The sequence below is a fragment of the Aedes albopictus genome, chromosome 3 (genome assembly GCF_035046485.1).
Source record: "Aedes albopictus strain Foshan chromosome 3, AalbF5, whole genome shotgun sequence".
In the NCBI taxonomy this organism is placed as follows: domain Eukaryota; kingdom Metazoa; phylum Arthropoda; class Insecta; order Diptera; family Culicidae; genus Aedes; species Aedes albopictus.
The window spans coordinates 375,057,681-375,082,244 of NC_085138.1; the positions used below are offsets into that span (position 1 = coordinate 375,057,681).

Here is a 24,564-nt window from a genome sequence, read left to right on the forward strand (position 1 = left end):
AGTAAGTGGTTTGATTGTTCTGTTTTCTTTTTCATTTGCTATCCTACTGTGCACGTCTGGTAAACTGCTTTAGAAAGATTAATTTCTGTCCTATCCAAGTCTTCGTTAAGGGGTTTCGTCGTTCAAGCATCTGGCTAGTGACCTTTTTGAAAATGTTTTGAACTCAAATTAGCATAGCCTCAATGGTTCTACGTCTATCATGATCCAATGAATTATAATGCTTATGTTCCGATCATCTGATTTTCCATCTCGCAGACACATTCTGGCCAGTGGCTCGGTAGACCAATCGGTCATCCTATGGGACATGGAAGATGGCACCCCGCACACCATCATCCGGGATTTCGGCGAGAAAGTTCAAACACTGGCATTCCACCCAACCAAGGCGGAAGCTCTGTTAGCCGGAAGCTGCGACGGCTTGGTCAAAGTGTTCGACTGCCGCGCCACAAACAACGACACCGCCAGCTACAAATCGTGGAGTCTGGGCGGAGAGGTGGAACGAGTTTGCTGGAGTCATCACAATGAGTACCACTTTGTGGCCAGCACCAACGAGGGCCGAATCCATTACGTGGACATCCGGCAGGAGCACCCCCTATGGTCCAAGGAAATCCACGAGAAGGAAATCACCGGACTGGTGTTGAGCTCGAAGGTGAAAGGAATGCTTGCGACGGCTTCGTCCGACGGGACGCTCAAGGTTTGGGACTACGACGATCAGGATGCACGGTTGACGTACAAGAAGAATCCGAAAATTGGGGTGATTCAATGTTTGGACGAGTGTCCGGAGAATCCGTTTGTGATGGCGATGGGAGGTGATCTGAAGACGAAGAATTTCACCGTCGTGAATCTGTTGGATAATGATATTGGTAAGAGTGTAAAAAGCTTCCCTCAAATGTGTTTTATTACTTTATTATAAATAACTAACTTTTTTACTACTTTCAGTTACAAACGTGTTCAAATCTCGATTTGATCCAAACTACGTGCAACCGACGACCGAGGGAGGACTTCCAATTGAAGGCGTAGGGGAGGATGCCTCCATGAGTGAAGGTGACGATGAGGAAGATGTTTAGGTTAAGGTTACTGTTGGTGTGGTATTGTAAAGTAGTTACCACATGTTTGGCAAATATATATTAAACGCTTATAAACTTTGAACAAGTGGTGAATATCTTCCAAAAAAGAATTTAAAGAAAGCTATCTTTCCACTCATGTGTCACCAGGGTGGCCACCGAACCGGGAAAAACGGGAAAACCGGGAAAAAGACGGGAATTCGGAACGACCGGTGAAAAAACGGGAAAAAGCAGGGAATTTGGAATGATTACCGGGAAAATTGTTGTTAATAAGAGTAACTTGATGTGCATATTTGAATGTTTACACCTCATTGAAAATCTGCAAAATCAAAGCCAAACCAAAATACTCCTGGGATACTTCTACGAAATCCCAAGGAATTCGCCTGTGCAATCACTTGGAATTTCCTTGAAACAGAACTTGGGATTCTTCAAGAAGTTTCTTCTAGAATTTCAGAATTTCTTACATTTGAGATTTTTTCAAAAGTTTCTTTTTGGATTAACCCGTATCCTTTCTTAAATTTATTCTAGTTTTTTTTTTTCAGGGTGTGGTGGGCAAGGTGATGGGTCACATCCTATTTTATTGACAGCTTCTCTCAAACTACCAACCAAGCCGATCTGTTTAAAAGCACAGGTCGCACGGCAGAAGTTTCACGCATTCGATGTATTCGTTCAATACATGGCCTACTTGCCTAATTTCACCTTCTATAAAATTTTCACACTTGTTCGCTACCTAGCGAATTCTATCATAGGGTATGTGTGCCATCAGTAATCTCATGCTCCCATTTTCATCCTATTCGAAAACAAGCGAATACGGCACCGATTGACTCCGTTCTTTTTGTTTTCATGGGTGCTCACTTCTAACAAAAAATACAAAAATAAGAAACAAAACAAACAGCGCTTAAATCCTTTGTTTTTCGTGGGATGAAAATGGGAGCCACATGCTTAATAAGGGAACTAATACCCTATCTATCATTTCATTATCCACTTTGATCTCTACTCCCTTATACTATGAGTAGAAAGAGACCGATATAGCCACAAAATCATCAAGTTAATTGAAAAAAAAAACTCAATAAAAGCATATTTTGATATTGAGATCAAAAAGTGATATTGGTTTGTTTGATATAAGAGGTAAAAGTACTGGAAATAATAGCTGAAATTTACTCCTCGACCAACATCATCATAACAAATTTAGCTCTTTTGAGAGCTAACCAATAGCAGCGAGCTATTCGGTTGATCTTCAAATAACAAATTTTGCTATTGGTCAGACGTCCTAGGAATATTTTTTTGCTATTATTTTCAGTACTTTTACCTCTTAAATCAATCAACCCACGTTTTGATCGTCAGTACTTGACCTCTGCCCAGTATTCCTTATGGAATTTCTCATGGAGTTATACTTGGTATTTCTCGAAGAATGCCTTTTGAGATTCCTTCAGGCATTTTTACCAAGTTAACTCCAGGAGTTTCTGTGAAGTTTTCTGCATAAATACCTACTGGGATATGTTTAAAGCATTTTTTCCAAAAAATGTCCCCAACAATTTCTCCTTATATTCCTCCAAGAATTCCAGAATTCCTCCAGATATTCTTGAAATTTTCTGAAAATTCTGCTGTAATTCTTGCTCTCGTGATTTCTTCAAGGATTCATCCAGGAATTTCTTGAGCGTTTTGTCTAGTGATTCCTCCGAGAATTTCTTATGTGATTTATCTAGCAATATCTGCTCCTGAGATGCATTCAGGGATTTTTTCCACTGTTCACACATATTCACTATGTTTCATTAGTTGCGTTAATATAGTGAAGATTTGATTTGCTTTATTATTATTTTAACACTTTTTAATTTTTTTAATATGTATGAACTTGAAAACTTGTTCAGAGAATCGATTTGAAATTTATTGGAAGAACTCATAAATCAATTTCTAGATAATTTTTTCAGGAAAATAAGGATGTCTCTCGATTTTCCAAACGATTCCGTTGTACTCCAAGAAATAACTAAGTAATGCCATTGACAATTAGATAAACTTCACTAAAGCTAATTTTAAGCTGGTTACGTCAGGTTAGATGATGTCAGAAGTTCCTTTTTTAATTGCCTGCTGTTACTATCAGAAAATTTCATCTTTATCTTCAGAAAGTCCTTCTAATTTCGAGCAACTACAAATGTCGTTGTATTACTAGTTAGCCAAAAAAAATCTAGTAAAAAACAATTATTTTAATATGCTATGCCTTCTGCTAAGTTGACTAAACCTCTGGAATTTTAAAGAACATTCCATGTTTTTTTACGAAGAGATTAATATCAGAATTTTGATGATCATTCTGTTAAAAAAGCGCCACAAATTGCTTCCACTAGGGTGCCTGTACCAATTATGGCACTACCTAAGGAAAACTATTTGTACAAAAATAAAGAGAAGACCAACGAATGTCAACAATATGTTAAAAGATAGCTTAGTTTCCATACTTTACAGGAAAAATATAGAAACAGAGCCAAAACTTCATTTAGTATTTATTACAGCGTGTGCCAATGATAGGAACCCTGTTCCAGTTATGGCTACATTTTTTAACTTCGGTTCCTTTTCGCACTATTTGCATGCATTCCTTATGGGATTGGCCATAACTGGTACACTATGGCGATATTAGGTGCAAGGAAGCCGAAATTTTAAGGAAAATGATTTAGGTATTTCTACCATAATTTGAGCAGAATGTGGAGTTTAAATGAGTGCCACCATCTTTTGTGAACGTCATCTGTTGTTCACAATTTTTTCTTGTTGATTTACATCGTAAAAGGGTGAAAATCAACTATGGCGAATAATTGGTACTATAGCCATAATTGGTACACTTACCCTATTGTTTAAAAACAGAAGCAAAATTTTTCCAAGAATTAAAAAATAACTTTTTCCTATTAACCACAAATATTTACTAGATATTTCTTAAGAATTTATTTAAGATGTTATTGTTTTTTCCAAGGCAAGAGTGTCCGTTGGGAGTTGCAACTTTATTCCTTAAATATCAAGGATTTCTCCTTTAATTCCACTAGGGGAATTCAAATCAAATGGAAATGTCCAAATATATATATATTTATATAGGGGATAGACAAAATGATCGGGACAGGCACTTTTCAAAAAATGACCAATAAGCTGTAACTTTTCGAAAAGTGCATTAAATATTCTCAAATTTTTACTGTAAGTTGATCAACTAGATGTGTACAAAATTTGGAAAAGATCTGGATATTCTGCACGAAGTTATAAGCATTTTAGAAAAAAGGTAGAATAATCCGATAGTCAAATTTAAGCTGTTATATCTCCGGGTTCAATGAACCGAATGCAATGAAATTTTGTCCATTTATGACTATAATAATGAGCTCTGAAAAACGTTTGACTCAACTTGAAATTATTAACAAGAGAAAAAGTTATAGCGATTTCATTAATATTATGTTTTTTTAATAAATTGGTCTATTTTTCATATGCATCCCATTACTTTTTCAATAAATTGCCGGCTATGTTGATACTTTTTTTCAAAACATATTTATATTCAAGACAATTCAAGGGAATTTAAATGAACTATAATAAGCTTCTTGAATTTTGAAACAATGTTGAAATTTAAGAAAATTTGGTGTTTTATTAGAAAAATAAACTAATCGTTATAATTTTCTTCCATGTTAAGAATTTTAAGTAAAGTCAAAAGTTTTTCCAAGCTCATTATATAAGTCATAAATGGTCAACATTTCAAAACATTTGGTTCATTGAATCCGGAGGTATAACAACTCAAAGTTGGCAATCGGATAAATATTTCTTTTTCTAGAATCCTTATAAATTCGTGCAGAATAGTCTGATATTTTCCAAATTTTGTCCACTGATACACAACTAGTTGATCGACTTGCAGTAAAATATTGAGAATAGTTGATGCACTTTTCATAAAGTTACAGCCAGTTGATTTTTTTTTTTTGAGAAGGTAAAATTTTGCCATTTTGTCATTTTGTCTATCCCCTGTATATAAAAGAGGCGTAGCTTACTTTTGTTAATTGGTGAAGTAAAACAATCTCGGAACGAACCCATCTAGATATTTTCGGAGGAATTTCCAGGAAAAATTATCCTGAAGCCTTTTTTGGAACTATTTTTAGATCATTACCAGGAGAAATACTGGAAGAGTCTATAGAGGAATCCATTAGGGGTGTTTGGGAAATTTCCCTAAACATCCTTGTAAGCATCTCAGGAGCAAAATGGCTTGAGGAATATCAGTACATATTACTAGATGAATTCCAAGCTGTATTTCTGGAGAAATCCCAAGATAAAACTTCTGGAGATATTTCTGAAAGAATCCTTGAACAAATCACAGGAGGAAGATTTGTAGCAGAAGATTTTGAATTAGAATTTCTGGCGGAATCTTAGAAAAAAAATACCAACAGATATTCGAAGAGCAATCCCAGATGGAACACCTGGAGGAATCCCTGGAATTCTTGGTGGAATGCAAGTAAAAAGTTCCTGGAATCTTGGAAAATAATTTGGAGCAATCCCTGGAGTAATCTCTGGACAATACTCTAGATACATTTCTTGATGAATCCCTGATAAGAGCTCTTAACTAATCTCTGAAGGAATATCTACAAGAATCTGCAAGAATCTAAGCAATCTATAGATGAATTTTTGGAAAAATTCCTGAAGGAATCACAAGACGAATTTCTGGAGGAATACAAAAAGAATCCCACCACAGATTCCTAGAGGAATTCCTGTAGTAATCACAACAGTAAATGATTGAGGAAATCCATTACGAATTTAAACAGATATCTTCACAGAAATTCCTGGCAAAAATGAGCAAGCTCTTTTAATTAAAAAAAAAAAAAATATTGGATCTGATTTCAAAGATGCATGCCAACTCTGATTCCAAACTTTTAAAATTTATTTTAAGATATTTCAACATTGTCGATTATCTGGATGAAAAATCGGTAGTTTTCGGTAGGAAAATTGAAAAATCGGTAGTTTCAGGGCTGGTGCCTGTGAATCGGTAGGCATGTCGAAAATCGGTAGGACTACCGAGAAATCGGTAGGTCTGGCCACCCTGTCAGTATCTACCAGGCCTACTAAGAGCAGTACAATCTACCACATCTCCTTTTGTTTCAAGTTAGAAAATGTGTAGTTTCCATTCACAATATAGCTGTGAGCCACCATCGATCGACGATCTTTCTTCATGTTCATTCTAATGGGAATCCCATATTTATCTTTGGTCAAACTCCTCCATCTCGATTAAAGTAGGTTCTGTTCACGTTCGAGTTTTTCATGAATACGCAAATGTAATTTGTGATGAACTCCAGATATCTGTAAAGAAAGTAGTAATATGATTGGGCATACCTTATCCGAGCCAAGTTACTGCATAAACACTGTCGTGACATAATTCTCAACGTACTCTAGAAGTGTTGATTGCATTTAAACTCCATCAATATTATCCAGTGTTGTCGTGCTCTGAATTCTTAGCAGCAATAGTTCCGAATAATTTTATTTATTATTTCATCGTCTTTCATTGTTCACATTTTAAGCTGGATTGTCATCTCCTTTTTCCAATTGTCATTTGGATGTTCCTCAACCTGTTATAAGTCATCTCACTCTTTGCTGAAAACTGTACAAAGGTATTATTTTGCCTTCTCTGGACCAACGCAGTGTTAGTGCGTTGTCCATTAAGGACTTTGTTTTCTACCTTCTCCGAGCCAAAACGCTGTTAACGTTTTGCTCGTTAAGGATTTTTTTTAGTGCCTTCCCCGTCCAACGCGTTGCTAGCGCGTTGTCCGTTAAGGACTTGGATAATTTCTCTTGCCTTCTCCGAGCCAACACGTTGCCAGTGAGTTGCTCGTTAAGGACTTTGATACAACTTTGCCTTCTCCGGACCAACGAGTTGGCAGCACGTTGTCCGTTAAGGTCTTTGATATGTCTACCTTCTCCGAGCCAACATACTGCTAACGTGTTGCTCGTTAAGGATTTTGATATGTTATGCCTTCTCCGGACCAACGACTCATCGCGTTGTCCGTTAAGGACTTTGATTATACATACCTCCTCCAGACCAACGCGTCGTCGCGATGGCTGTGAAGGTCTTTGACGTCTATCTTACTTATATTTACCTATCACAGAAAGTTCTCATCAAGAATCTCCGTCCAACAAGCCATACGCCCAATTTGGATCACTTCGACGCCATAATTATGGAACTATAGAATACTCCCATTGATTCGACGTTATTTGAGGCACCTTATCCATGACTTGTCTTGGCAATCACTGGATTTGTTTGTGCTGTCGTCTCCAGCGCAGATTCGATTTTTCATTCCGGTTCTCCTCCATCTACCAGCATCAACTACTTCTGCAATTTGTTTTCAACTGCCAATGCTCTTCCGAGTTTTTTGTCCATAACAGCATCATGACTTCAGCCATTAAACTCAAGGGAAACGTCTGAATCGTATGAACTACCACACGATCATGTTTTCCGAAATTCTGGCAACTTGTACACATGGATTCATTTGGTACATCAAATATCGAACTTATTTCTCGGCTGTGACTCTTTTTCTGCTCTTCTAGATTCTCTTTGGCCATTGTGTGTGATTCGGATTTGTTCGGATCCCATCCTCGTCAGCCATTTGTGGTGGGCAAGGTGATGGGTCACATCCTATTTTATTGACAGCTTCTCTCAAACTAATCAGTATCTACCAGGCCTACTAAGAGCAGTCCAATCTACCACACAGGGAATCTTTCCGAAATTTCTTCAGAAATCTTAATAGATAAGAAAATCATAACCATTAAACTGGGCTTTAATCAAGATAACCTGTTGCAATTTATTCAAGAATTGCTTTTAAGATTCATCAAGATTTTCCTTCCACAATTGTAACAGGAGTTGCTCTAATCTTCGAAATTTCCTACGGGAATTCTTCCCAGATTATTTTTTTGAAATCCCTCCAGAAAATTTTTCCTTTTCTTCCTGGAGCTTCCTCTGGGGTTTCCCTAGAATTTTCTCCTGGAATCCCTCCGAAAGGAGAGTGATTTTTGAGGCAAAGTGAAAAAGCCGCTTTTTTATTCGGACCGGCTGCGTCGTCGGCGTCGTCAATTTGAATGTCCACATCGTCGTACCCGTGTGTAGTTGTAGCGGTTCAGTGTGATTTCGGAGAAGAGGCCAGTTAGTGGAAGATGCTGTAGCACATACGCACTGTGTTGGGAATATGTATTTTGTGCATTCGAGCACCCCTCGTAATCGAGACAACGGACGTGTAAAGATACACCGTGAACATGTTTTATGTTGTCGAACATTGTTATTGTTTATAATTGTAAAATGTAAATAGTCAATAAATCAGTCGGTCGTGATCGTCAAAACCGTACGCAAGTGTTTTACTTTTGCTCCGGTCCGGAAAGCTTCGCTACTCGTCCCGCTGTTGTAGTTCCGCTGTGTGATAGCTCCAACAGGCTATGGGTCCAGGTATGGACGAGAAAGCGAAAGTCGCCGCGTTCGACGGGTCCGGATTCCATAACTGGAAGTTCCGGATGGAGACCGTCCTCGACATGTACGGGCTACTGGATTGTGTCTACCGGGAGATCGGTGAAATTGACGAGTTGCGTGAGATGGCCGACGATTCCGCGCAAGTGAAAACGGAGAAGAAAACGCAAATGGTGGCGCGAAGGGCCGCAGAGAAAAAGTGTAAAGCGATTATCGTTTCGGCCATCGCGGATAATCAGCTGGAGCTTGTGAAAGACTGTGCGAATCCGAAGCAAATTTGGGACACGCTGAAGGCGGTGTTCGAGCGTTGTGGTGTTGCCGGCCAGTTATTTATTCGGAAACAGCTCCTCCGGTTAAAATATGAAGAGGGGGCTGATAGTGATTTGCCGGAACATTTGTTGAAATCGAGACGCTTCCCGGCGGTGTGACACTGGCGTTCGTGAAGAAGCGGTTGCTCGATGTGGACCTGAAGAAGAATCTGTTGGCCCCTGTGGTCGAAAATGAGCGAGAAAGTGAAGGTGTTGCCATGACAAGCAGCCATGTGTGGAGAACGTTGAAGTGCTTCCGGTGCGGCAAAATAGGACATAAACAAGCCGACTGTCGTGTGCGTTGGCCAGTGAATCCGAGTGAGTACGAAGTTGTGAAACGACGAAACAGTAAATATGACATGGTGGTTGAAGAAAAACGTACCTCGGATCGTGCGGACGTTTGCTTCATGGCGTCGCAGGAAGAAAAAGAAGAACTGGTGAAAATGCAGTGGTTCCTAGACTCTGGTGCGACGGACCACATGGTGAAGGATCCCAGTTTCTTCAAAGTGATGCGACGATTGGAGAAGCCGGTGCCAGTGCTTGTGGCGAACGGCGAGAAGATGACAGCGGAATTTTGTGGTGACGTAGTGCTTTTTGCTGACGTCGGCGGAAGGATGAAGAAATGTGAAGCGAAGGAAGTGTTGTACCTCCCCGGATTACGGACCAATTTGTTTTCGGTGAATCGTGTGGTGAGATCCGGGTTGCAGGTCCACTTTGCCGGCGACAGAGTGAACATTGTGAAGAAAGAGGAAGTCGTGGCAGTCGGGCATCATACAGGAAAGCTATACGAGCTGGATGTTTGGTGTGAACGCAAGCGACGTGGTGCGGATGCGGCCATAGTGAGCGTGAAGGATGCGGAGAACCCGAAGATGGCGCTATACGGGAAGGCGATTAGTGAGGAAAATGCTCGGAAGAATGTGATGAAGTCGAAAGACAATGAAGTGCAGAGCAAGTTAGGACAACGAACAAGAAGAAGAAGTAGAAGAAGTAATGTTTAGAAAGTATCGTGGACGATATAGTGTGTATAGGTAACGGGGTTGCCTAGTAAGACAAAACTGTTTTTAAGTGTTTGACCTTGTTTTTGACAATTGTTGTTTGAGAAGTTTTGGACTGTTTTGACGTTTATTGTTGTGTAAGAGAGAGTTGATGTTGTGTATCAGTGTTATGAATTTCGAAGAGCCGAATGTCGGCGATCTGACCTATAGAAAGTCAAGGAGAAAGTATTGTTTGATTGTTTGTGATGATTTGGACTATTGACATAGGATCTGTGATATTTGTTAGAAAAGTTACTCGGGTTGTCGACCTGAGAGGGGGTGTTGGGAATATGTATTTTGTGCATTCGAGCACCCCTCGTAATCGAGACAACCGACGTGTAAAGATACACCGTGAACATGTTTTATGTTGTCGAACATTGTTATTGTTTATAATTGTAAAATGTAAATAGTCAATAAATCAGTCGTTCGTGATCGTCAAAACCGTACGCAAGTGTTTTACTTTTGCTCCGGTCCGGAAAGCTTCGCTACTCGTCCCGCTGTTGTGTTGTTCCGCTGTGTGATATCTCCAACAAAAGCTTGAATTATGCACTATTTGGAACTGAATGAAAATATGTTGTAAGTAATTGTGTAGCATCCTTTTATGTCATCATTGGTAGTTACTTCCATTTTTTCCATAGATGCATTACGTCAAGAATAATATTAAACTATAAATATCTAGTACATAGTATTCACAGGATTGCAAGTGCACTTTTACATGGCACTTATCATCCATATCATACAAAAATTGGGCGTTACCTACTAAAAAAATGTGCATTTTAAAAACCGGGAAAATTTCAGAAATCGTACCGGGAAAACCGGGAAAAAGACGGGAATATCAAAACTGATATTTAGTGGCCACCCTGGAAGTGTGTAACGCAATTCCAGCTGTTGATACCTACCTTGATACCTTGTTGGCTACAAAGTTACTTCATCTCTACCTGGTTGCTGCGAGCCACTCTGTAGTGTATCGGCATCTGCTCTGTACCCAATACGACAACCTAATTCGCCTACAAAACCCAGGTTTTCCCAGTCAATCCACGGATCACTAAAGCTTCGAGTCCGTCACCACACTGGAGGGGCGCATGAGCAGGAAGTTCCGCAAAAGGGCTGCAGCCAACGAAAGAGAAGAAACGAGAATGAATTGCCAGCCGCCCGTCCCAGGAAGAAGAGTGGAAGGAGCTAGTGGACAGGCAGCGAAAGCGTGCAATACGCGTGGCCCCGAAGAAGAGAAGAAAAGTGAAGCGAGCAAGGTAGGACTAGTCCGTAAGTAAGTGAGATTCATGACTAACTGGGAGTTCTTACAGTAATTAATCATAAAGATTGCTAATAATCTTGGAATACCCTGAATCTCTATTCCTCTAAGAATAAACCTCAGTTTTATTGTTCCGAGTACGTAATTTCCCTAAAGACAGTCTTATATTCTCATATACTGCATATACTCAACTCATCTCAGAGCATAATCCTACAGAAACGTCCACGCTTGACGTAAACCTGGAAGGATCCTTGGAAGAATTCTTGAAAGTATTCTCGTAAAAGCCTTGAAACTATCACTAGAGGAAACCATCGAGGTGTCCTTGTAAGAAAGGAATCCCTTGAGAAATTCTTGAAATTCGGGAACTCTAATAATTCTTGGAATTGGAATTCTTAAAAAAAATCATACCTGAAAGAATCCTAGAATAAGTCCACAAACAATCGTTGGAGGAAACCCTTGAGGCATTTCCGGGGCAAATTCTGAAGGAGTCACTTGACAAATTTTTGGAAAAATCCCTGAAAGACTTTCAGAAGGAACACCCTCAAAACGTACCTCAAAAAACAAAAACCCCTAGAGGAAGTTGAATTTCTGAAGGAATTCCATTGCAGGAGCTACAGGAGGAAAATCGTGGAAAGATTCCTGAACAAATCAGTGGCTGAATTAAAAAAAAAATCTTGGAGATAATTGTGAAAGAACTCCTGGATGACTTCTTGGAGAACTTCCAGGCTCCATCCCTCTTTAATTATTTTGAAGAATTCCAATACAAATCGCTGGAGGAATTACTTTAAAAAAATCCGTGAAGTAATTTTTAAAAAATCTTTAGGTATCCGGCAGAAATTCGTTGGTGCGACCCTGGTTAAGATGATAGGAGGATTTCTAAAATGTATGAAGCAATTTGAAGAGATCCTGAGAGAAATTTCTAAAGGAATACCTAGAGAAGTTCCTGGAGCAATCCATGGAGGCATACCAAAATGAATTCCTGAAGGAATCCCTGCAGGATGCCTGGACGAACTCCCTGAGGAATTGCAGGAGAAATTTCTGTAGGAATTCCTGGAAGAGTCCCTGAAAAAATCCTGAAGGAATTCCTGCAAACTTTCGTAGAGGAATTCTTAAAAGTGTTCCTAGAAAAATTTCTGGAGTAATCCTTGGAGGAATTCCTGAAGGTGTCCCTGAAGCAAATCTTGAAAGAATCTCTTAAGGGAATCCAGTACCAATTACTGGTAGAATCCCTGGAGGAGACACTGAAGGAATTTCTGAGGAAATCCCTAGAGGATTTTTTAGAGGAATTATAATCCCTGAGGGATTAATCTTAGAAAAACATTCTGAAGGAAACCCTGGATGAATTCCAAGAGGAATTCCAGGGAAAATCTCTAGAGGAATGGTGGGTGGAATACCCGGAAAAAATTCTAGACAAAAATCTTTGAGGAATTCCTGGAATCTCTGGAAGAATCATTAGAAGAATTCCTGGAGGCTAAATTCTTCAAGGAATGCCTGAAGCATTTCCTGGAGGAATTGCCTTCAGGAATTCCTAAAGGCATTGTTGGAGCAATGCCTGCAGGAAATTCTGAATGAATGCATGAAGCAATTCCTGGATGAATGCCTGGAGAATTCCCAGGCAAAATCCCTGGAGGAATCCCTGCAGGTGAAATTTATGGAAAATTTCCTGGGTGAAGCTCTGGAGGAATTCCTGGAAACATCCATGGAAAAAAAACATGGGGGACTTTCTGGAGAAATTGTGAATGGCTGGATGAATTTCTGTAAGTTTTTTCTGTTGATTTTTTTTTATTCGTAAACTTTAACTAATGCTAATTTTTCACACTACTTCTGTAAGTGTGTCTGGAGTAATTACTGGAGCAATTCCTAGAGAAATACTTGAAGGTATTCCTAAAGATATTTCTGGAGCAATCCTAGTAGGAATTTCTGGAGAAATTCCTGAAGGAAGTGGGCTTCGTTGCCGAGCGGTTAAAGGCATCAGCCGTTTAGGTGTCTCGTAAGCCTCGGAGTGTGGGTTCGATTCCCGCTCCGTTCGGTGAAAACTTTTCGTCAAACGGATTTTTTTTTTCACTGGGCTAGTGGGTGTTACATGTGTTGTCCGTTGTCTAATGTTAGTAATGTTCAGTCTGTGCGACTTTTGGCCGAAGACAGTGTAATTCCCTTTTTTCTGGAGGAATTCGTGGATAATCTGTAAGAATCTCTGGAGGAAATCCAGGTGGAATCCCTGGAGTTCCTAGAGGAATTCCTGGAAAAATCTAGAGGAATTCTGCGCAGAATCCCTAGCCAAATTTCTGAAGAAATTTCTTGAAGAATTTTTAGAGGAACTTCTGGAATCTGGAGGAATGCTTGCAGGAACTTATGGAGGAAACCCTTTGTGAATCCCTGGAGAAATTCGTGGAGTAATCCCTGATGTAATTCCTGAAGCAATCTCTGGAAGAATCCTAGGAGGAATCTCTGGAGGAATTTTTGAAGTAATGCCAGAAGGAATTCCGAGAGCAACCCCATGAGAAATCCTTGGAAAAAATACCTAGCGGAATCCCTGGAGGAATTTCTGGAGGAATCACAGGATGAAAAAATCCTGGACAAATTCTCGAAGCTCCGGACCAACTCCGGAAGAAATTCTTGTAGGAATTCCTGGGGTAATTCATAAAGGAATTCTTGGAGGAATTCCTGGAGAAGTCCCTAAAGAAATTCCTGGATGAACTTCAGGAGAAATGTCTGCACGAATTCCATTCTGGACTTTCTGGAGGAATTCCTGGATGAACTTCTGGAGGAATGTCCAGAGGAATACCTGGAGGAGTGCCTGGAGGAATTCTTGGATGAAATCCTGGAGAAATGCCTGTAGCAATGCCTAGAGAATTATTTAGAGAAATCCCTGGAGGAATAGACCATTCCCGTCTGACCTAACCCCCCTTTTTTATATTTTTCTGCGAAAGATACCTGCTTTTGATGATTATTACCGCTTTCAGATTTTTTTATATGTACTCTTGATTTTCATACAATTTTTTGAAAACTGGGAAATTCACCACATTTTGAAATAAAAATCGCCATGCGAAGTAATTTTTGGTTATTTTTGGCAACCCTGAAATGGTGATCTTTTTTTTTTCACCTCAGAAAATGTGCAACGTCTGGGACCCCTTTTTTTGTTTACATCAGAAATGTCAAACTGTGCTTCTCCGCGACTCAATCGATTTCATCGGCGATAACCGGCAAAACGCAGACGTGAAAATCCGGAAAATCCTCATGAAAACCTCTCGTAGGTAATATCTATTTTGATCAAGTGATATATTGACTATACAGTAACTTCTGATTCCTTTTTTTCCAGTAAAATAATCCGACGAGTTGTCGCCGCCGGGTGGGAAGTGATGAAACAATTAAGACGGATGGTCCACTGCACGAATTTATGCTGGCCTGCTTACTCTCACCGAAAATTTGACGTTTGAGCGGTGCCGGCACCTCTCAAACGTCAAATTTCGTGTGAGAGTAAGCAGGCCAGCATAAATTCGTGCAGTGGACCATAGTTCCGGTGGTGATGGCTGAGCAGAAGAATCTCTAGAGAAATTCCTGCATAAATTTCCGGAATTCTTGAAGGAGTCTCTGGAGAGCTTTTCTTCCAGGAATCCGTTGGAAGAATCTCTGTAGCAATCCCTGAAAAAAAACGGAGGTAATTCATGTATGCAGTAATTTCTGCACGAATTATTGAAGGAACCCTTGGATGAACTTTTAAAGGATTTTTTGTACAAAAGTTTTAAGGAATTCCTGGATTAACTTTTAAATAATCTCTAGTAAAAATTTCTGAAAGAATTCCTGCAGACATGCTACGAATAATTCCATATGGAATTGTTGGAGCAATCTCTAACGAAGTTCTTGAAGGAATACCTGCAGAAATACATACCTAAAAGGAACTCTGGTAAAAATCCTTTGGGAATCCTTGCAGCAATTCCTGATGGAATCCTCGAAAAAAGAACTGGAACCAACTGGAACAATCACCGGTGCAATCACTGCACTAGAGAAACCTCTAAAGGTATCCCAAGACAAACAAAGAAATGCTCCCAAACGGTAACAATTAAGGACAGACTTGTTAGGATCCCAAAATGGCCGCCACAATGGCCGACTTTGGCACCTACTCACGATTTCGAGTGCACAAATCTCTTCGTAAGCAAAATCAGCGTACCTTATCTTCTTATTTTAAGCTTATTACAAGTGAGCAAGAACAGAATAATAAAATGCACTTGCAGCTTTTTTTTTCTTGCTCGCTCTCCTAATATGCAAGAGAAAAAGCGGGATGAAAGAGGAGGCCAGTAGACCACCTCACGGCGAAATTCCATCTCTCTCTTTCGCTCTTTCAGAGAGTTTGAAAACAATAGGACCAGTACCTGTCAAATTTGACAGGTGTTGGTCCTGTTGTTTTCTAATTTTCCATAGGAGAGAAAGAGAGCGATTTCTTGATGACGTCACCGTGCAATGGAGTGTTGCTTCCTCTTCCATCTTTCTCTTTCTCGTGTATGTTCAGGAGAGTGAGTAAGAAAAAAGAAAATGCTGGCTCCGCCAATGGATGTGACACTGGTGAGTGACTCGTAAAGTGCCATCGAAAGTGTCCCGTTTGTTCTTCCATCCGTTGTTCTGTTTTATGTCCACAGCCTGGAGAATACCTGCAGAGAAATTCAGAGACGCAAGTGAAACGTAAACATGTTGCAGTTATCGAATGTCTACTGTAGTGAGTTATTACTTAGTGAGTGGATGAATGTGTAAATATGAGTGAGTCAATGAGTAAATTAGTGCGTGAATGATAATTAATGAGGATGGTATTCATTGGCGTAGACAGTTTTTTTTCTCAATTTATTCCATTTACATATTCAATTTGCTAAGCAAACACGATGAGAAGGATGGAACAGGGAACACTGACCTTCTCTTTCATCACGCTCTTTCTGTTGTTTGTCAAGAAAAAAACAAGTGAGAAAAATGATGGCATTTGTAATCAAACAAGTTAACGAATTTTTTTTGGTAGGACATCTCCGTAGCACGGTAACCAATGACATAATAACAAATTGACATAATTGACATAATGACAAATGACATAATGAATGATGCGGTAGCTAGCATAACTTGGATCAAAGCGTTCAACCTGGGATATGACGGGTAGTGTTCTTTCCAAACAAGCATTATTACTGTACAACAGATCAATAAACCGCTCATAAACATGATTTTAAACATGTTGGCTATTCAGCTATCATTGTTAGTTGGGTTCCATAGACAACAATGAAACGGTACAGCATAAAAATAATCGATCTGCTGAGATTGATTAGCAGTATGTACACATTTTTTCGTTTCGTTGTAAAAAAATGGCTTCATTAGGAATGTTGCCAGCTAACTTTTCTTAACCCTCTAATACCCAAATTTTTGATTTTGATCTAAATATCATTTTTCGTCATCTAAAATCGATTTAAACATGTTTTGGAAGATGATTCTTTTCAATTCTCGATTTCGTGAATTTCAGTTTTTGATTTTTCCATCTTTTATTTTTGAACATCCCCACACTTTTATATTTTTCCTGGAAGCCAATTCGAGGAACGGACTTTTTGAGATGAAAACATTTTGAGATTTTATGATTATTGTTGAAATATTATTATTTTCATTTTTTTTCACAGAGAATTTTATTTTCCGTGTAATTTTAAGGAAAATAGTTTTAGAGTGTATTCGATTCCCTTAAACTATTAAACAAGGATAGAATGATTTGGGAAAAATTTAAAATATGTTAATTGTAGCGATTCAATACAAAATAAACAATGACTTCTGAAAGGTGACTAAAACATCAATTTTTCAATGATTTTAAAAAAATGTAAAAACGTTTTAAAATACACCAAAAACCATTTTGAGATATACAGAACAGTCCTCAATATCAGCCAAAAATATAAAAAAAAATAATTTTTCACGAAACACAAATTACAAAAATGCTCAAACTATACCCCGTCTAAAGGCGGGATTGGGTATTAGAGGGTTAAACAAGAATTAGAATATTCTCAGTAAGCCATTGCCCTATGACAGCACTTACTTGTCAACTCACTCACTTACCATTACACTTACTTACCAATTCACTCATTCACAAGCACATTTCATAACATTTACTCATCAAGTCGCTTGGTGTCCTATTCATGAATTCGTCAGCTGACTTACCATCTCACATACACACTAATTCAAAAACTCACTCACCAACTTACTGACTCATCAACCTGTTCACAAATCAACTCATTTTTCCTTGAACATATTTACTCCCCAATTTGACCACTCACTTACAACTTATTAATTCACTCGCTTATCAATTTACTTACTCATCAAACAACTTACTCACAAAATCTCACTCACCAAATCATTCAATCTTTAATTCAATCATTCAGTTGCTTGCTCATCAATTCATTCACTGACCAACTTTCATTCACTAATTCACTTACATAACAATTCACTCGCCAACTCGCTAACTCATCAACTCATCCCACTTACAGAAAAACTCATTTACCAATAACTCGCTAACTTTTTTATCAACTAGCTCTCTCGCGAACAGGGTTTTCTGTTGGTTTTCTGGGAAGGTACAACTTAGAGAAATTACGATTTTTTTGATAAAAATTTTCGTGAGACAAATGAGCAAACGGTTAAGTATGAATAAATTCACTCACTCATCAACTCACGGCATTCTTGGAAATTGCACAACAAAAAAAAGCTACTTTCGATAAAGCTTAAAACCGTGCTGTCGGGGCAATTTTCCATACACAATTTGTTTTTTTTTTTTTCGATTAAAGAGTAGGAAAATTTTGTAACACGCCTTTTGTATGCGAGAAAATGTTTCCTCATGTTCAGGAACCCTCAAAAGTTTACTTTAAATTAGGTAATTTTCTTTCTCGGCTGTGCAGTCAACTTTATCTTCGCCGACGTTTCGATCCTTGGCTCGGACCTTCTTAAAAGGGCTCGATTCTAGTCAACTTTGGTCGATCCCTGAAGAAGGTCCGATTCAAGCATCGAAACGTCGGCGAAGATAAAATAGAATCAACGCTTTCATTCAAGACTGCACAGCCGAAAAACAAAATTTCGTAACATCAACAGTCGATCCCAACAGTTTAAATTTGGTCTTATCTGGCAGCTGCAAGTGACCTCTCTGACATATCGAAAAGGAGGCAGGCGATTATCAAGTTACTTACCGATTCGCTAACTCGATCAAGCATCCCTATCACACTAGAAAAACATCGCCATTTTGCCCGGAAAATTGCATCGGCTTTGTCAAGCTTCACGGCATTTGAGCCTCTTAGTTAATACGTATGTTAAGTTAAATGAAGAACACTATATTTGGTTAATGTGCTCAACGCGCTGTGCTGTGGAGCAGACCTGGAGTGACGGTTGAGGCAAATGACTATCAAGCCGAGGACCTGGAATCGAATCCCACTCCCGATAAACTCGTAAAATGTCAGTTCTTCCTTCGGAAGGGAAGTAAAGTGTGGATCCTGAGATGACCTAGCCATGGCAGATTTTTTTTAATCGAGCCTACTTAAAGATTATCAATAACTCAGATTTTAGGAAAAATATCTCAAAAAATGAACTATTCTAATAATTAAGGTTTTTATCTACAAATATCAAACATTTTTTACTCGAGAACCACAGGAAATTTCATCAAGAACTTCATCAAGAGAACCACTTCAAACTTTTCTCAGAATTTTACCAAACAACAAGCTTGGTTGGATGGCTTAATTTTGTGATATGTTTATTTATGGTATAAAAAAGTAGCATGCCAAATTTTCCAGATATTTGTTCAATTCATACAACCGTCAAGAGCAAAATACCTGGGATTTTTTTACGAATTCTTTCAAGGACACATTTCAAGGATGCATTGGCATTTTATTACTGTAATAATTTTCTACGCTATTTAGGTCAGGAAAGGACTCGTCAGCAAATAATACTCATTCAAATTATTTACAATTTAATATCTTATTTCAGTTCGCTACATTAAATTGTATTTCATTATATTTCATTTTACGCCATCTAGGTTAGGAAAGGACTCGTCAGCGAATGATACTCATTCAAATTATTCATCATACCATTACATTAATATTTCCATATTTAAATGCTATATTCCATCATAACAAATTATAATATTGACTATATAACTATGCGGGGTCGGGAGGGTGCATCAGGGCATCATTGAAGTTGTAACTGTACGACGGAGTGGATTGCCAGCCGGTGTGTGGTGAGAAGTAACTATAACATCCTTGTAGATGGGTTCTTCTATCCCAACAGTTGCAATGGATTTGACGCGCCCTTCTTGAAACAAACCATCCCGTAGAAAGCCTAACAAGTAATGTGAATTTCATTATTCACCCTGCTGGATCATACTGCTGGAAGGAGATTCTCTTTAACCCGCGGATTTCGCGTAAGTGTATCTACTTACGGGTCCGCCACACCCCCTTTTGACCCTTCATACAGCGGTATGTTGAAATCAGAGTGGTAATGTAATTTAATCTTTACTGTTAAGTGGAACTGCATGCAGAGCAAGACTCAAGCTAGGATGGTGGCTACATACATACATACATACATACATACATACATACATACATACATACATACATACAATTCTTTCAAGGACACCTCCAGAAATTCCTTTATGCATTTATACAGGAACTTCTTCAGGAATTCTTTCAGAAATTCCACAAGGGACTTCTTCAGGAGTGTCTCATTCGTGAATTCTTGCATGGGCATCTTGCAGAGTTTCAATAGTGATTGTGTCGGGATTTTTTTTTTCAAGAAATGCTTTAAGAATTCCTTCCATGATTCTTTCATAATTTCTTACAGATACTTCTGCAAGGATGCATCGACGAATTCCTCCTGGAAGTTGTCCATAGCTTACTTCAGGAATTCCATCATGGTTTGCTCCAGAGAATTTTTCAAGAATTCCTCTATAAATTTCACCAGACATTCCTCCGGGAATTTCTCCTGGGATATCTATAGAGGTTCCTCCAGTGATTGTTCCAGTGCTTTTATCGAGCATTCCTCCAGGAATTTCTCTAGGGATTCCCAAAGGAATGTGAACAGAAATTCTTTCAGGTATTTTTGCAAGTGTTCCTTCAGAGATTTCTTCTGGGATTAATCGAAGTATTTCAGCAGGAATATCTTTCAGAAGCTCTTACAGGAAATTTTACCAGCGATTAGCTAAAAATTAATTCAGGAGTTCCTTGAAACATTGTACATAACATTCTTTTGGGAGTTCTTCCAAACACAAATTCAAATCCAAATCCATGAGATTTCTTTAGGAATTCCTCCAGGTTTTCCTTCAGGAATTTCTCCAGGGATTCACCGGAAATTTCTTCTGTGTTTCGTTCACGAACAACTCCAAGGATTATTTTAAAAATTCCTCCAAAAATTCCCCCAGGAACACTTTTTAGAATTCCTTCAGGAACTCCTTGAATTCTTTCAGGATCTCCTCCAGAAATCAATCCAGTACTTCCTCCAGGGACTGCCTAGGGATTTCCTTAGGAACGTCTCTAGGAACTGCTACTTGGATTCCTCCTGGAGTTTCTTCAGGAATTATTCCTGGGATTTCTTAAGAAATGCCTCTAGAATCCTCTACATATTTTTCCAGGTATTCTTCTAGAGACTTCTCCAGGAATGTGTCTAGAGATTTCTCTAGGAATTTTTCCAGGGTTTTCTCTGGGAATTCCTGCAGGGATTTCTCTAATAATGCCTCCAGGAATTCACCTAGAGATTCATCCGGATATTCTGCCAGAAATTTATCTCGAAGAATTAGTTCCTCTGGCGATTCCTTTAGTAATTCCTACAGGCATTCTTCTTGTATATCTTCCAGGGATCCTTCCAAGAATTCCTACAGATTTTTTTTAGAGATTCCTTCAAGAAATCCTCCAGAAATTTATCCAGTAAATCTTCAAGGGATTCATTTCAGAGACCAGTACAGGAATTCCTCCAAAGATTTTTCCAGGCATTCTTCCAGAGATTTCTCCTTGGATTCTTGCAGAGATTTCTCCAGCAATTGCATCAGGGACTCATCCAGGAGTTTCTCCTGGGATACCTCCAGAAATCCATGCAGGCATTCCTCCAGAATTTCACCAGGAATTAATCAAGGAATTATATCATAAATTATGTCAGCAATTCATCCAGGATTTCTCCAGGAAATTCTTTAAAAGTTCATCCAGGATTATCTCTAGGAATACCGTCTATATGTTTTTTAGGAATTCCTCCAACAATTCTTGCAGATTTTACTCCAGGGATTGCTGGAGTGATTCCTCTACTAGGAATTCCGCCAAAAAATCTTCAAAGAACTTCTTCAGGGATTTCTCCACGAATGTCTCCAACATCCTTCAAAAATTATATCAGAAAATTTTTCCAGAAAATCTTCTGGGTATTTTTTTTCAGAAATTCTTCTAGGAAATTCTCCAGGAATACTTTCAGAAATTTTTCAGGGATTCCTCCAGGCATTTATCCAGGAATTTCTCCTGAGATTTTTTCATGAATTGCTTCAGGGATTTCTCCTCGAATTTCTCCAGAGATTTTCTCAGAGATTCCTCCAGAAGTTCCTCTAAGGATTCTTCCAGCAAATCATCTAGGGATTTCTTCAGAAATTCTTCCAGGAAATTCTCCAGAAATACATTCAGCATTTTTTCAGGGATTCATCTAGGTATTCCTGCAGGAATTCCTCTAGAGATTCCTCCAGGGATTTCTTCACAAATTTCTTCAAGGATTCCCCCAAAAATTCCTTCAGAAATTCCTTCGAGGATTTCTCCAGGAATTCCTCCAGAAATTCCGCTAGAAATTCCTTCAGGATTTTCTCAAGGGATTTTTTCAGAAATAGAAAAATAATAGAAATCTCCCAAAATTCCCCTAGAGATTATTCTATTAATATATGCATTATTTCAAGAATTCCTCTAGAAATTCCTCCAGCAAATTCATCGTGACTTCCTTTAGCAACTCCGATAGGAATACAGAAATAGAAATCTCCCAGAATTCCTCTGGAGATTTCTCTAGAAATTCATCCAGTAATTCTTTCAAGAATTCCTCTAGAAGTTCCTCCAGCAATTCCCACAGGAATACCTCTAGGAATTCCTTAAGGATTTTTCCAGGAATTGCTCCAGAACATCTTCCAGAAACTATGACAGCAATTCCTCCAGGAATTTCTCTAGGATTTTTTTCGGAGATTCTTCCAGAAAATTCTCCAGGAGTACTATCAGAAGTTTTGCAGGGACTCCACCAGTTATTCCTTCAGGAAATCCTCCAGAGATTCGTCCAGAAATTGCTTCAGGGATTCTCCAGGGATTTCTCCACGAATTTCTCCGGGAATATTCCCAGAGATTCCTCCAGAGAATCCTCCTGAAATTCCTCCAAGGGTTCTTCCAGAAATTTTTCAAGGGATTTTTTTTAGAAATTTCTCCAGCAATTCCTCCTAGGACTCCTGTGGAGATTTCTCCAGGAATTTTTCCAGGGATTGGTTCAAAAATTCATCCAAAGAATTTCTCCAGAAGTTCGTGATGGGTCTTATCCAAGAATACTTCCAGGAATTTGTTCAGATGTTTGTCCAGGCATTCCTGTAGGATTCTCTCTTAAGATTTTCCAGGAATTGCTTCAAGGATTTATCCCAGAATTCCTCCAAGGATTCCTTCTGAAATTTCTCTAAGACTTCCTCTAGGAATTCCTCAAAAGATTTCTTCTGAAATTTTTTTAGTGTCTCAGAACTCCTCAAGGAATTTCTCCAGAATTTTCTCCAAGGAATTCTTCAGAAACTTATCTAGGATATTTTCTAGGATTTCCTCTAGAGATGTCTTCAGATATTTCTCTAGATATGCCTCCCATTGTTTATACAGTAATTCCTCCAGGTAGACTTTCAGAAATTCTTCCAGGGATTCATCCGGAAATTTCTCCAGGGACTCTACAGGGCTTCCTCCAGGCATTCCTGTAGGAATTGCTCCAGAGATTCATCCAGGTGTTTCTTTAGGGATTTATCCAGGAAATCTTCCAGTGATTGCTCCACGAATTCCTCAAATGATTTCTTCAGAAATTCCTCTCAGGTTCTCTCCAAAAAATCATTCAGGAGTTGCTTCGGAAATTTCATTAATCCTTCAATCATCTTTTCAGGGATTCCTTCAATACCCTAGAACTTCTCCAGGATTACCTGATGATTTTTTTAAAATTATTTCAAGAATTTTTGGAGGAATTCCACCAGCGAAAAGTATTGGAAGATCATTTTAAAAGGACTCATAGTTAGTCCTCAAAGGAGTTCGTAATTTCCTTAAGAGTTCCGCTACAATTTCTTATGAATGTTGTGTAGACATTAGGTATGAGAAAAAAAAACAGAGCAAAATAAAGTACGAGTTTTTTTATTCACTCTTTAGTCATCCAGAAATTGGTCACCACTACTAGCACCACGTTGATTACTGTAGATCAGGGTTGAATAATGCTTTTGAAATATAATGTTATTATATTCAATTTCATCGTATTGCGTTTAGCTATAAAAGCTAGTAGGTACACATTTGCTAAGGGTGCTTGCCCCCCCTTGACCGAAAAGCTGGCTACGCCCTTGGACCTAGTCCCGGGTTGAAAATCTCGTTAATAAAGATATAAAAAGTATATTGCAGTCATATTGAACGCCGAAGTGACATGTACTTTTATTATATTGAAACTGATGGTTGTGAAGAAGTTTCCATCCAACTGGAAGGCAAATGCTGTTCCAGTTGGAACGTAAACATAAAAGAAGAGCATTTACTATGCTATGCTATGCACATATATGTATATATGCATCGATTTTGCGTTGTAGTTTTATAGTGAGATTCGATGATCTACCTATTTACCGAAGAAAACTCTAGATAGATTCCTGAGAAAATCCTTGAAGTAAAATCTGAGGGAATACATTAGTATACGAAAAGAAAAAAATAGCATGAAAACAGTGTTACGACGGCAGCAAAACGCCTATTTTTACAGCTCTACTACCGACAAACAGACGTGACAGTGGAGAATTTTTTATTGACCACGTTTTTAACGATCGAGGACACTAGTGGATACTATTCCTGTTCACCAAGTTCCAAGAAGTTCAGATAACGTTTCGAATGGAACTTTCTAGCTGCTAAAGAGGCTAGCAATGAGTCTTGCTGGAATTTCGTACACAAGTTCCAGCATGGCTCATTGCTAGCCTTTTTAACAGCTTGAGAGCAAGAGAAGGATTAAAAAAAAGTTCTACGTTTTGTTACATATCTGTGTCTGTGTCTGTGGTTCTAGTCTAGTCCTTTGATTGATGCTTTGATTAGTGCCCAATGCAATGGAGAAAGCTAACGCAGCAAGGAAATCGATAAGAACGCCGTTGAACGTAGGCACGCTGTTTCCTATTTCTTATCAGCATCGATGTAGTTTCGCACTACGCGGCGATCGTCGGTTTGGCAATGAATCTCGACCGGTGATCGGCGATGTTTAGATTTTCAGACTAATCTTCTTC

At 38.8% G+C, this 24,564-nt stretch overlaps 1 protein-coding gene across 1 annotated transcript; it reads left to right on the top strand.

Annotated features, from left to right (window-relative positions):
- Window positions 1–255: 255 nt before the first annotated feature.
- On the top strand, window positions 256–1,149 carry LOC134291804 (periodic tryptophan protein 1 homolog; the record flags this gene model as incomplete). Its single annotated transcript, XM_062860027.1, is given in 2 exon segments — window positions 256–860; window positions 937–1,149. Coding segments are annotated over 2 exon segments (733 nt in total), but the record flags the coding sequence as incomplete, so codon positions are not given.
- Between the last annotated feature and the right edge of the window lie 23,415 nt (window positions 1,150–24,564).